The 12,689-nt window shown below is 50.2% G+C and overlaps 1 protein-coding gene across 1 annotated transcript in view; it reads right to left on the reverse strand.

Annotated features, from left to right (window-relative positions):
• The window catches only part of lcmt2 (leucine carboxyl methyltransferase 2), a 17,091-nt gene continuing 4,402 nt past the window's right edge, over nucleotides 1-12,689 (reverse strand). The window contains exons 6-16 of the mRNA XM_028022868.1: nucleotides 12,476-12,632; nucleotides 12,207-12,396; nucleotides 10,686-10,793; nucleotides 10,513-10,600; nucleotides 10,219-10,437; nucleotides 9,886-10,122; nucleotides 9,613-9,710; nucleotides 9,312-9,499; nucleotides 4,785-4,920; nucleotides 889-1,551; nucleotides 1-491 (exon numbers count right to left, since the gene is read on the reverse strand). Of these exons, the coding sequence (XP_027878669.1) occupies nucleotides 1,366-1,551; nucleotides 4,785-4,920; nucleotides 9,312-9,499; nucleotides 9,613-9,710; nucleotides 9,886-10,122; nucleotides 10,219-10,437; nucleotides 10,513-10,600; nucleotides 10,686-10,793; nucleotides 12,207-12,396; nucleotides 12,476-12,632 (1,607 nt within the window). The 3' untranslated portion in view covers nucleotides 1-491; nucleotides 889-1,365. The remainder of the gene's footprint in view (nucleotides 492-888; nucleotides 1,552-4,784; nucleotides 4,921-9,311; nucleotides 9,500-9,612; nucleotides 9,711-9,885; nucleotides 10,123-10,218; nucleotides 10,438-10,512; nucleotides 10,601-10,685; nucleotides 10,794-12,206; nucleotides 12,397-12,475; nucleotides 12,633-12,689) is intronic.

Genomic DNA, 12,689 nt, shown 5'->3' on the forward strand with positions numbered 1-12,689 from the left:
TCCGTTTGAAAGAAATCATTTTATTTGTAAAAATACTTAAATCCTTTTTCTTCCACCTCTCAGTCATCACCCCTTACTATACCAATAAAACTCATTGAGGTTCGTGGCTGCAGTGCTACCACAATGTTAAAGAGTTTTTCAACGAGGCCAAGGTGTAGCAGTAAAATATTGTCACTAGCTGAGTTTCCATTGACCATATAATTGCGTAATTTGACATTTCGGACATAAATTTGCTTAAAGGAAACAAATTTTGAAAAAAGAATCACGTTTTTTCAATTAGAAAGTTCTGCCGTTAGGATGACGTGAGGGTTTTTTAGCTGCAATGATATCGGTTTATTTCGCAAAACTAATGAAACACTTTTTTTTCTGCATCGCAATAATTACATGATCAACAACCGGATGTTGCCACTGCACAAACCACGAAGAAGAAAACAGGAATTGGTATGATGGCAAAGAAAAAAAAGCCGACTGGCGCCGCACATTTTTAATGACTAATCCATCCATCCATCCATCCATTTTCTGTTCACCCTTTGTCCCTAATGGGGTCGGGAGGGTTGCTGGTGCCCATCTCCAGCTACGTTCCAGGCGGGAGGCGGGGTACGCCCTGGACAGGTCGCCAGTCCGTCGCAGGGCAACACAAAGACATACAGGACAAACAACCATTCACACACACACTCGCACCTACGGTGAATTTAGATAGACCAATTAACCTAACAGTCATGTTTTTGAACTGTGGGAGGAAGCCGGAGTACCCGGAGAGAACCCACGCATGCACAGGGAGAACATGCAAACTCCATGCAGAAAGACCCCGGCCGGGAATCGAACCCAGGACCTTCTTGCTGCAAGGCAACAGTGCTACCAACTGCGCCACTGTGCAGCCCTAATGACTAATCACGTTAAAAAATTTATTCACGTGCGATTTTAATTGCGTTTCTTATTTGATGGAAGCACCGCAATTGTGAAATTGTTCTTTTTAGACATTTACGGAATATTGACAAACTTTCGCAGACATTTTTAATGGAAACGCAGTTACTGATGTACATACAAAACTCGATCTGACCAATCACAGCAGAGCTTATTTTCTGTGGGTAGGTCAGTTTGCCTCAATTTTATCTGTACAACTAACAGAACAACATTTGAACTGATTTTTATAGACCAAGATAGAAATTGTTAGTTTCCTGCATCACTCAGGGACTCAGCTCTGAGCTCAGCTGAAACACCCATAAAATCATGTGAATTTGAATGTTTGGTTTATTTATTTGACCTTATTGAAAATACCTAATATTGCATACATATAAATATATCACAATTCAGAAAAAAGATCTTGTTTTGTCCCAGAAAAACCAGCGATGAACATATCCGGATTTAAAGCCCAGGAGGCTGCAGGTAGTCAAAGATAGGCTGCAGACACACAGAGACAGGCTGGGGGTTCAGATGAGTCCCGAAGGAGAAACAGTTCCCGCCTCCTCCAATCAGGAGCAGAGCCAGTTCTTCTGAGTCTGTCAGCTCAGAGCAGAAGGAGTGGAGCATCAGAGGCCAGGGCACGGAGCTCTGCACACACACATCGGAATCAGACATTTACACTAAAACATCTGTCAAAGAAAGTACACCATCCATCCATCCATCCATCCATCTTCTTCCGCTTATCCGAGGTCGGGTCGCGGGGGTAGCAGCTTCAGAAGGGAGGCCCAGACTTCCCTCTCCCCAGCCACTTCTTCCAGCTCCTCCGGGGGAATCCCGAGGCGTTCCCAGGCCAGCCGAGAGACATAGTCCCTCCAGCGTGTCCTGGGTCTTCCCCGGGGCCTCCTCCCGGTGGGACGTGCCCGGAACACCTCACCAGGGAGGCGTCCAGGAGGCATCCTGACCAGATGCCCAAGCCACCTCAACTGGCTCCTCTCGATGTGAAGGAGCAGCGGCTCTACTCTGAGTCCCTCCCGGATGACTGAGCTTCTCACCCTATCTCTAAGGGAGAGCCCAGCCACCCTACGGAGAAAACCCATTTCGGCCGCTTGTATCCGCGATCTCGTTCTTTCGGTCATGACCCAAAGCTCATGACCATAGATGAGGGTGGGAACGTAGATCGACCGGTAAATCGAGAGCTTCGCTTTTTGGCTCAGCTCTCTCTTCACCACGACGGACCGGTACAGCGCCCGCTTGACAGCAGACGCTGCGCCAATCCGCCTGTCGATCTCCCGCTCCCTTCTTCCCCCATTCGTGAACAAGATCCCGAGATACTTAAACTCCTCCACTTGGGGCAGGACACCCCCCCTGACCCGGAGAAGGCACTCTACCCTTTTCCGGCTCAAGACCATGGCCTCGGATTTGGAGGCACTGATCCCCATCCCGGCCGCGAACCGATCCAGCGAGAGCTGCAGATCACGATCTGATGAAGCCAAAAGGACCACATCGTCTGCGAAAAGCAGAGATGAGATCCTGAGGCCACCAAATCGGATCCCCTCAACACCTTGGCTGCGCCTAGAAATTCTGTCCATGAAAGTGATGAACAGAATCGGTGACAAAGGGCAGCCCTGGCGGAGTCCAACTCTCACCGGAAACGAGCCCGACTTACTGCCGGCAATGCGGACCAGACTCTGACACCGGTCATACAGGGACCTGACAGCCCGTATCAAAGGGCCCGGTACCCCATACTCCCGGAGAACCCCCCACAGGGCTCCCCGAGGGACACGGTCGAACGCCTTCTCCAAGTCCACAAAACACATGTAGACTGGTTGGGCGAACTCCCATGCACCCTCCAGGACCCTGCTGAGGGTGTAGAGCTGGTCCAGTGTTCCACGACCAGGACGAAAACCACACTGCTCTTCCTGAATCCGAGGTTCGACTATCCGACGGACCCTCCTCTCCAGGACCCCTGAATAGACCTTGCCAGGAAGGCTTAAGAGTGTGACCCCTCTATAATTGGAGCACACCCTCCGGTCCCCCTTTTTGAACAGGGGGACCACCACCCCAGTCTGCCAATCCAGGGGAACTGCCCCCGATGTCCATGCGATATTGCAGAGTCGCGTCAACCAACACAACCCTACAACATCCAGAGCCTTAAGGAACTCCGGGCGGATCTCATCCACCCCCGGGGCCTTGCCACCGAGGAGCTTTTTAACCACCTCGGCGACCTCGCCCCCAGAGATTGGAGAGCCCAACCCAGAGTCCCCAGGCTCCGCTTCCTCAGTGGAAGGCATGTTGGTGGGATTGAGGAGGTCTTCGAAGTACTCTGCCCACCGGCCCACAACGTCCCGAGTAGAGGTTAGCAGCACACCATCCCCACTATAAACAGTGTTGGTGCTGCACCGCTTCCCCCCCCTGAGACGCCGGATGGTGGACCAGAATCGCCTCGAAGCCGTGCGGAAGTCTTTCTCCATGGCCTCTCCAAACTCCTCCCACACCCGGGTTTTTGCCTCAGCAACCGCCCGAGCCGCATGCCGCTTCGCCCGCCGGTACCCATCAGCTGCTTCCGGAGTCCCACAGGCCAAAAAGGCTCGATAGGACTCCTTCTTCAGCCTGACGGCATCCCTCACCGAAGGTGTCCACCAACGGGTTCGAGGGTTGCCGCCGCGACAGGCACCGACAACCTTGCGGCCACAGCTCCGATCGGCCGCCTCGACAATGGAGGCACGGAACACGGTCCACTCAGACTCCATGTCCCCCACCTCCCCCGGGACGTGTTCGAAGTTTTGCCGGAGATGGGAGTTAAAGCTCCGTCTCACAGGGGATTCCGCCAGACGTTCCCAGCAGACCCTCACAACACGTTTGGGCCTGCCAGGTCTGACCGGCTTTCGCCCCCGCCACCGGAGCCAACTCACCACCAGGTAGTGGTCAGTGGACAGCTCCGCACCTCTCTTCACCCGAGTGTCCAAGACATACGGCCGCAGATCCGATGAAACGATGACAAAGTCGATCATCGAACTGCGGCACAAACGACAGTCAGAACCCGTCCCCCCACCCGTAGGCGGAGGGATGCTACCCTCTCGTTCACCGGGGTAAACCCCAACGTACAGGCGCCGAGATGGGGAGCAACAAGTATGCCCACTCCTGCCCGACGTCTCTCTCCCTGGGCAACTCCAGAGTGGAAGTATGTCCAGCCCCTCTCAAGGAGACTGGTTCCAGAACCAGAGCCATGCGTCGAGGTGAGACCGACTATTTCTAGCCGGAACCTCTCGACCTCACGCACTAGCTCCGGCTCCTTCCCCACCAGAGAGGTGACATTCCACGTCCCAAGAGCCAGTTTCTGCAACCGAGGATCGGACCGCCAGGGTCCCCTCCCTTGGCCGCCACCCATCACACAGTGCACCCGACCCCTTTGGCCCCTCCCACGGGTGGTGGGCCCATGGGAGGGGGGGCCCATGTTTCCTCTTCGGGCTGAGCCCGGCCGGGCTCCATGGGTAAAAGCCCGGCCACCAGACGCTCGCCATCGTGCCCCCCCTCCAGGCCTGGCTCCAGAGTGGGGCCCCGGTGACCCGCGTCCGGGCGAGGGAACACCAAGTCCAAGGTTTTCCTTCATCATTGGGGTCTTCGGGCTGCACTTTGTCTGGTCCCTCACCTAGGACCTGTCTGCCTTGGGTGACCCTACCAGGGGCATGAAGCCCCAGACAGCATAGCTCCTAGGATCATTGGGGCACTCAAACCCCTCCACCACGATAAGGTGGCAGCCCATGGAGGAGGAAAGTACACCCTGCTATGTTATACAGGACAGAACATCAAAAGGTTTTCACACCGGACTATCAGGTGTGAAAACTCCTCCAAAGGGGGGTGTACTGTGTATGAAAGCTGACCGTGTCCAGTCTGAACTCCATGCTGCTGTATGTGCTGAGGCTGATGATGACGACGCCAGGAACGCCATCTGAATGCATCCAGACTCCGCCCACCGCAATCAGCTTATCACCAAACACATGCGCACAGTGAGAATACCTGAAACAAACACAGGAACAATGGAGCTCATTTTGAGGCAACTGTTGATCAATGGGAAGAGTTGTCGCCTTGGAATCTGGAAGTTGCAAGTTCAATTCCAGCTTCCTCCTCCTCCACATGTGGAAGTGTTGCCTACCAATCTGTTTCTGAGAGTGACTGGGTGAATGCTGCAACAGTGTAAAGTGTTTTGAGAGGTCGGTGTGACTGAAGCGCTATAGACACGCTGCAATGTGACGTCACATGTACAAGATCCTGCCCACCATCTTCTTGCTGGAGGGGGGAAAAAACCTGCTAGCTACCGATGGCTAACACTGAGTTTACCTGTCAAGTTGTCAACATAACGTGCTAAATCTTAAATATATGCCTGATATATAACAGAAAAAGGGACACAGTGCTTTGCTACTAATTGTCAACCCCACAACAACTAGATAACAAGGACCAAAAGTATCACATTTCTCAAGTCTGACTAAAGTTTTAATTTAAAAAACAAAATAGTGAGATGGGAGTAAGTCAGTTATGCTAGCTTGACTTTGACAACCTTAACATGTAGATGTGCTGCAGAATTCTGTCTGTTTGATTCAGTTAAAAAAATAAGACGACACACACACCAACTTTCTGACAGAACATTAATAGAGCAGGAATTTAAATGAGCTAATCAACCACTTGTGTTCAGACGATCACTTATTAATACGCAAAATAAACATCAAGCCTGAAAACATAAAACTAATGGACTGAATGTTCTGTTTGTGTTGGAAATGTCTGTGTGTTTTTTTGGCTTTGTATCCTGATACCCTAATGGAGCTGCTGTTAGTCAGTTGCTATGTGTAGCTTAGCAGATACATAGAGAATGAGTGGTTTTGAGCTCTTCAACAGGTTTTCTGTGTTATTGTTTCTTTTGCTGTGGCACACTGCATGATGGAAGTTAATAACACTTCCATCTCCAGGTTTCATTTTGTTAATGGAATTGTTCTACTGCAGCAGCGCGGCTGGCTATGGATGATAGATAGATAGATAGATAGATAGATAGATAGATAGATAGATAGATAGATAGATAGATAGATAGATAGATAGATAGATAGATAGCATTTATTGTCATTGAACAGAATTCAACGAAATTTCCATTGCAGCTCCCGTGCAAAAGGTCAAATATATACAGTATAAATAAGCAAACACACAATAATAATAATAACAATATCCATCCATCCATCCATTTTCTGTTCACCCTTGTCCCTAATGGGGTCGGGAGGGTTGCTGGTGCCTATCTCCAGCTACGTTCCAGGCGGGAGGCGGGGTACGCCCTGGACAGGTCGCCAGTCTGTCGCAGGGCAACACAAAGACATACAGGACAAACAACCATGCACACACAACACACACACCTAGGGAGAATTTAGATAGACCAATTAACCTAACAGTCATGTTTTCGGACTGTGGGAGGAAGCCGGAGTACCCGGAGAGAACCCACGCATGCACAGGAAGAACATGCAAACTCCATGCAGAAAGACCCCGGCCGGGAATCGAACCCAGGACCTTCTTGCTGCAAGGCAACAGTGCTACCAACTGCGCCACTGTGCAGCCCCTATAATAACAATATATACAACTAAATTAACTAAAGGAACTAAAGGCACTCAACCACACCAAAGAAGTAGCAGCAGGTCCAATTATGGCAAAGTACAGATAATGTGACAGTGCAAAGTGCAGAACAATATGGCTGTGTGGGGGTGGGGGATATGTATGTGTGACTGCGAGGTTATGATATGTGTGGGAGGGGGGGGCGGCAGGGAGTAATGGCTCTGACGGCTGTGGGGAAGAAACTGTTTCTCAGTCTGTTTGTTGTAGTCCGTATATTCCTGTACCGCTTGCCTGATGGCAGCGGCACAAACAGTCTGTGGCCCGGGTGGCTGGAATCCATCGCTATGGATCCAGCTCTCTTCTTGACCCGGTCTGTGTAAATGGAGTCCAGGTCTGGGAGGGGGCATCCCACAATGCCTTGTGCTGTTCTCACCACCCGTGTCAGTTGTTTCCTCTCCAGTGCTGTGCAGCTACCATACCACACAGTCATGTTGAGGCAGAGGATGCTCTCGATCATCGCCCTGTAAAAGTTCATGAGCAGCCGTGAGGAAAGTCCAGCCCGTCTCAGTTTCCTGAGACGGGCCTTTGTTGTGCTTTCTTCACCAGGTGGGAGGTGTTTGTGTTCCAGGAGAAGTCAGACGTGATGTGGAGGCCCAGGAACTTGATGTTGTCCACACGTTCCACCACTTCTCCATCTATGAGAAGGGGAGTGTGATCCGTCCTCCTGGACCTTCTGTAATCCACAATGACCTCCTTGGTCTTCCCTGTGTTCAGCACCAAGTTGTTGGCTGAACACCACTGAGTGAGCTGCAGAATCTCCTCTCTGTAGTGGGTCTCGTTGTCTGAAATGAGACCCACTACTGTTGTGTCGTCCGCGTACTTCACGACTGTGTTGGTGGGGTGGATGGCCACGCAGTCGTGTGTAAACAGGGTGAAGAGAGCTGGGCTGAGCACACAGCCCTGCGGCGTGCCTGTGTTGAGGACCAGTGGGGACGATGTTGAGCCACTTATTCTCACCACCTGAGGCCTGTTGGTGAGGAAGTCTCTGATCCAGTGGCACAGTGAAGCGGGCAGCCCCACCTCGAGTAGCTTCAGCACCAGCTTGTCTGGGATGACGGTATTAAATGCTGAGCTGAAGTCTACAAATAGCATCCTGACGTAGGTGTTGGGATGCTGCAGATGGGTCAGGGCTGTGTGCAGAGTGATGGAGACAGCATCCTCTGTTGACCGGTTCGCTCTGTAGGCGAACTGAAGGCTGTCCAGGTTTGTGGGGATGAAGTCTCTGATGTACCTCAGAAGAATCCTCTCAAAGCACTTCATGATCACCGGGGTCAGAGCGACGGGCCGGTAATCGTTCAGGCTGGTGATGGACCTCTTCTTCGGTACAGGGATGATGGTGGAAGACTTGAGGCACTCAGGAACCATGGCGAGCTGCAGGGACAGATTGAAAATGTCCAGAAACACTCCTGCCAGCTGGTCGGCGCAGGTTTTCAGCGTCTGGCCTGACACCTTGTCCGGTCCTGGAGCTTTGTGGGTGTTGATCCTCCTCAGGGTGGACGTCACCTGATGCTTCTGTAAGACGAGGGGCTGGTGCTGCTCTTCCAGTTGGGGTAGATGTACGGCTTCTCTGCTGCCCGCCGTGTCAAAGCGGGCAAAGAAACTGTTTAAGGTGTCAGGCAGGGTGGGGTCGCGGCTGGTCAGCTGAGTGCTGTGTTTGTAGTCCGTCATGGTTCTAATGCCTCTCCACATGCTTCGGGGGTTGTTGTTGATGAAATGTTCCTCAATCTGCTGTTTGTACTGGAGCTTGGCCTGCTTAATACCTTTTTTCAGTTCCGACCGGGCCCTGCTATAAGCCAACCTGTCTCCAGACCTGTAGGCAGCATCCCGGGCTTTCAGCAGGGCCCGTACTGTGCTGTCCAGCCATGGTTTCTGGTTTGGAAACACTTTTATGGTCTTAACAGGGAGGACAGCGTCGGTGCAGAACTGAACATAGGACAGAACGGACGATGAGTATTCCTCCAAGTCTGCGCCGTCCCTGAACACACTCCAGTCTGTATGCTCAAAGCAGTCCTGAAGTGCAGAGGAGGCCTCCTCAGTCCAGACCTGAACTATTCTGGTGGTCGGCTTAGTTCTGCAGGCCAGAAGCTTGTAGACAGGAATCAGCTCCACTGAGATGTGGTCAGACATGCCCAGATGTTGAGCTGCTACAGCCTTGTAGGCTCCGGGGATATTGCAGTAGACCTGGTCCGAAATGTTATTGTCTCTGGTGGGAAAGTTTATGGATTTGTGGAATTTGGGAAACGCAGCCTTCAGTTCCACGTGATTAAAGTCCCCCGCCACAATCACGGCCGCCTCCGGGTTGGAGTTCATCTGCACGCTGATCAGGCAGTACAGCTCCTCTAATGCTAGCTTAGAATTAGCCCTCGGTGGTATGTAGACGGCCACGATCACAATGGACGAGAGTTCTCTCACCAACTTGAAGGGTCTGCATTTCACCGCCAGATATTCCAAGTCAGGAGAGCAGAATGTTCCGACAGAGTGTGTGGCTGTACACCAGGCATTGTGTACATACAATGCCAAACCTCCGCCTCTGCCCTTACCCGAAGCTGCAGTCCGATCCGCCCGGAACAGAGCGCGCCCCGTTATCTCCACCGCTGCGTCCGGGATGTTATAAGTAAAAGAATCGTGTTTTTGCCCTTATTCGATGTGCGCACGCACAAAATTTCCAGATGTACACAATAACATGCGACGGGTCTATAGAAATTCGACACATTTATTGTTTCTAGAATCAAATTGAAACAGTTCAGAGGAAAACCACTGACCTGGGAACAGGAGGTGGATGTACAGCTACTCTGATCCAATCGAAGCCTCGTTCTGTCGGCGTCAGGAGGCTCAGATCACCCAGAGGCTCACCCTCTCGGCTCAGACCTCCAAACACAACAACGGAGCCGAGATATGAACAAGCAGAGTGTGAATGGCGAGCCGCTGGTACATCGCCCCCTACTGGAAACTGTGGATCATAATGAAATGAAACGAAGTTCCCTGAATTAACCTCTAGAAGCTTAGAAACAGAGCAGAGAGCGCAGACGTGTGAGTTTATGGGAAATTCAGATAAAAACTGACCTCAGTCCAGTGCTGCTGGTCCAGACTCAGGAAGCTGCTGTCACCCAGAGCACAAGCTGATTGGTTCTTTCCACCAAACACAAACAGGAAGTGTCTGCCTACCATGAAAAGGAAACAAGGATTGAGCCTGGGACAAGAAGACGTTTGAATGAGATGAGAAGTGAAACGTTTTCAAGTCATCAAGAGAAGTCCAGTTGGTTCTGGAGGACTGAGGGTCAACACCGACAGACTGGGGGTCAAAATTGATGGACCGCTGGTTTGGTCTCGGCTCACCTTTGTGCCGGACCACTGTGGCAGTGTGTCTAAATCTTGGTGGGGGAGGATTCCCCGTACAGTCCATTGGCTCCACCTGAACCTTCTCTGCTTCTGGACGCGGTGCCTTGGCAGCGGACAGGTCAAAGGTCAGTTTAAACAGGTCGGAGTTGGGTCGGAGTGGTGAGGAGCGTCCGCCGTACACCACCACTCCTCCTCCTCTTGGAAGGGGGGTAACTGTGTGATAGAGCCGCACGCCTAGAGTAAATGAAGAAAACATTTACAAAACCTCTGAGGTCAATCATAGGCAAGTTTAGCAAAATCTGTAGAATGTGGAGGAAACATTGATCTGACCCAGATCTGCTGATGCTTCGATGCTGGTGGACCTCCAGCCGTTCTGATCCCTGACCAGGGATCTGGACTGCGTCACCCTGCCTCCTCTGCTGGACCCTCCAGTCAGCAGCAGCCCCTCTAACCTCATCCAGGTAGAGGCCAACCCCAAGCCTTCCAAACACACCGGAACTGTGCTCGCCTTCAGCTGTGTGGAGCCCCAGCTCGGACTGACGGACGGTACTGGAGACGGTCAGATGGGCTCAGTTAGAGGGTTTACAGAAAGACGCAGAGGCTGAGGCAGAAAGGTTTCACTACCTGAGGCCTGACTGAGCAGAGCCTGCTCCATCAGAGCGCCTCGAGATGCGGTCAGGATGAAGTAGTGGGAACACTTTTGGTGCCATTCCTGAGGGAGGACAGGAAGACTTTGGAAGGGTCGGGTTGGCTTTTACCAGAAGAGAGCTTCAGTCTGACGGAGGAGTCCTGCTAACCTCGTACTCGTCGAACGGCTCCAGGGTTTCTATTCTGTCCCGCTCCTCCTGGGGGACCAGCCCCAAGTAGAACGCATTCATGTCCACACACACACATCGCTCCCATCCCTGAGGACAACAAGCACACACAGTGCTCGTTAAGAAGAACATACATGCTGTTTAGCCAACTTTACCAAGCCTATAACCAGTTCATTCATCCAGCCACCGGTGGCGCTGTTGTAAAAGTGCTGGAGCGGTCTACTCCAAAACTCCATGAATACTTAATATGGATTTACCAAATTCAGCAGTGAGATGCTTGACATTCAGCTTGTTTGGATCGGTTTGTCGAGGGTTGTTAATTTTACTGCTGGCTTCTGTTTTTATGTCTATTTATCTGTTATGCCACTTCTGCATTTGATGATCAGAATTCTACAGTGGAGTTTAGTTATTTCTGAAAAGTTTGCGTATAAAACTATTTAACATCCTAAAGTAAGACTACTGATTACTTTTGGTTAATGTCTTAAGGGTCCTTAACAATTCAGCTAAACTGCCATTGAGCCATTTATTTACTCTGATGGTGTTTTTGACATCTTTTGAAATGCTAATGCTGCCTGAGCTTGTCTTCAGTTCATTCTAACAGAGTACTGAATGTATTTCTAATGACTCACTTGATGTTTGTTGCACAGCATGTGATTAATGAATTATTGAACAAGCTAAACAAAGGTTTCTGCAGGTTTCACCCACTCACCCCTTTCAGAATTTTTAAGACCAGTATGAATGGAAATCAAAGCGTACATTTTCACAGAAATGGACAAACGTTGTCCTGCCAACTAACGATAAATTTGCACCTACCAATGATAGATGCAAACAGCTAGCTTGCTAGATAGCTAGCAAGGGTATGTCAATAGCCAGTTAGCAGTAGCCCCAACCATCTTGAGTCACAGAACTGCTGGGTGTAAAACTTGCAAACAGGCCAAGTTTTATTGGCCTGTTTGCAGGCCAATAAAACTTTTAAGAGGCAGAAAAGTCCCACGAGAAAAAAAATACATAAAATCTCTGAGATTAAATTGTCCTGCCAAGATAAAATTTAAGACCTCTAATTAACATATGACAAGTCAACTTACTTTTTTAAAATATAAATTCAAGATATTTTAATGCCTTAATTTTAGATACATGAATTTAAGAAATCTTAAGGATGCGAGGACACACTGATTTGTACTTAATGTAAAACTTAATTATTAATTTAATGCTAGGAAATATGGAGGAAATATTGAAACATTAGCTGACCTTAATTATAGGTCAGAGCTGGTAGGACAATTTAAATTCACAATTCACATATAGAAGAAATATAGAAATATGACTTAAGATGCCTTTATCTTAAGTCATGCTTGCATAATTTAAGCAAGCATGACTTGGTAGGTTTGCAGCTGTGCCATACTCCTTCCTGCTCCAGTGAGGTTTCAACTTTCTGATGGTCTATCACAAAAAATAAATCAAAGTTTGCGAAGGTAAACGACAAAAGTAAACGTTGTGTGTACTGACCTTGTCCAGGAACCTTTGCCTCTGTGCCGACAGATCTGGGTACTGCTGCAGGGCGTGCAGAGTTGAATTGAGCTTCAAGAAATGGTCCTGCATGACGCGGCCAAAGGGATCGTCGGGACAGATCTGCTCGTACATCACGAAGAGGGACTGTGGTAGGCGCTTTGCTGCCCAGCCAATCACGGCGTCTGACCTGCGAGGCACACAGCGGACCGCAGCTTTTAAAGCCTTACAGTGCGATGGACACCACTCTGTCACCGTCTCTGCTGTACCGTTGGGTTTCCATGTAGGTGAGCACCACTTCAGAGAGGATCAGGGTGGGAGCGGCCCAGTCCAGACCAGCTGCACTCAGAGCCTCCTCTGTCTGAGATTCCTCCCTAACATCCACCCCTAACAGGCGGTACTGGCTGCTGCACATGTAAACGGGCCCTGAGAACAGATATGTGATTGTAGAATAAAAGTTAAGCTATATTTAGACAGCTACTC

The sequence above is a fragment of the Xiphophorus couchianus genome, chromosome 7 (assembly GCF_001444195.1).
Source record: "Xiphophorus couchianus chromosome 7, X_couchianus-1.0, whole genome shotgun sequence".
Classification (NCBI taxonomy): domain Eukaryota; kingdom Metazoa; phylum Chordata; class Actinopteri; order Cyprinodontiformes; family Poeciliidae; genus Xiphophorus; species Xiphophorus couchianus.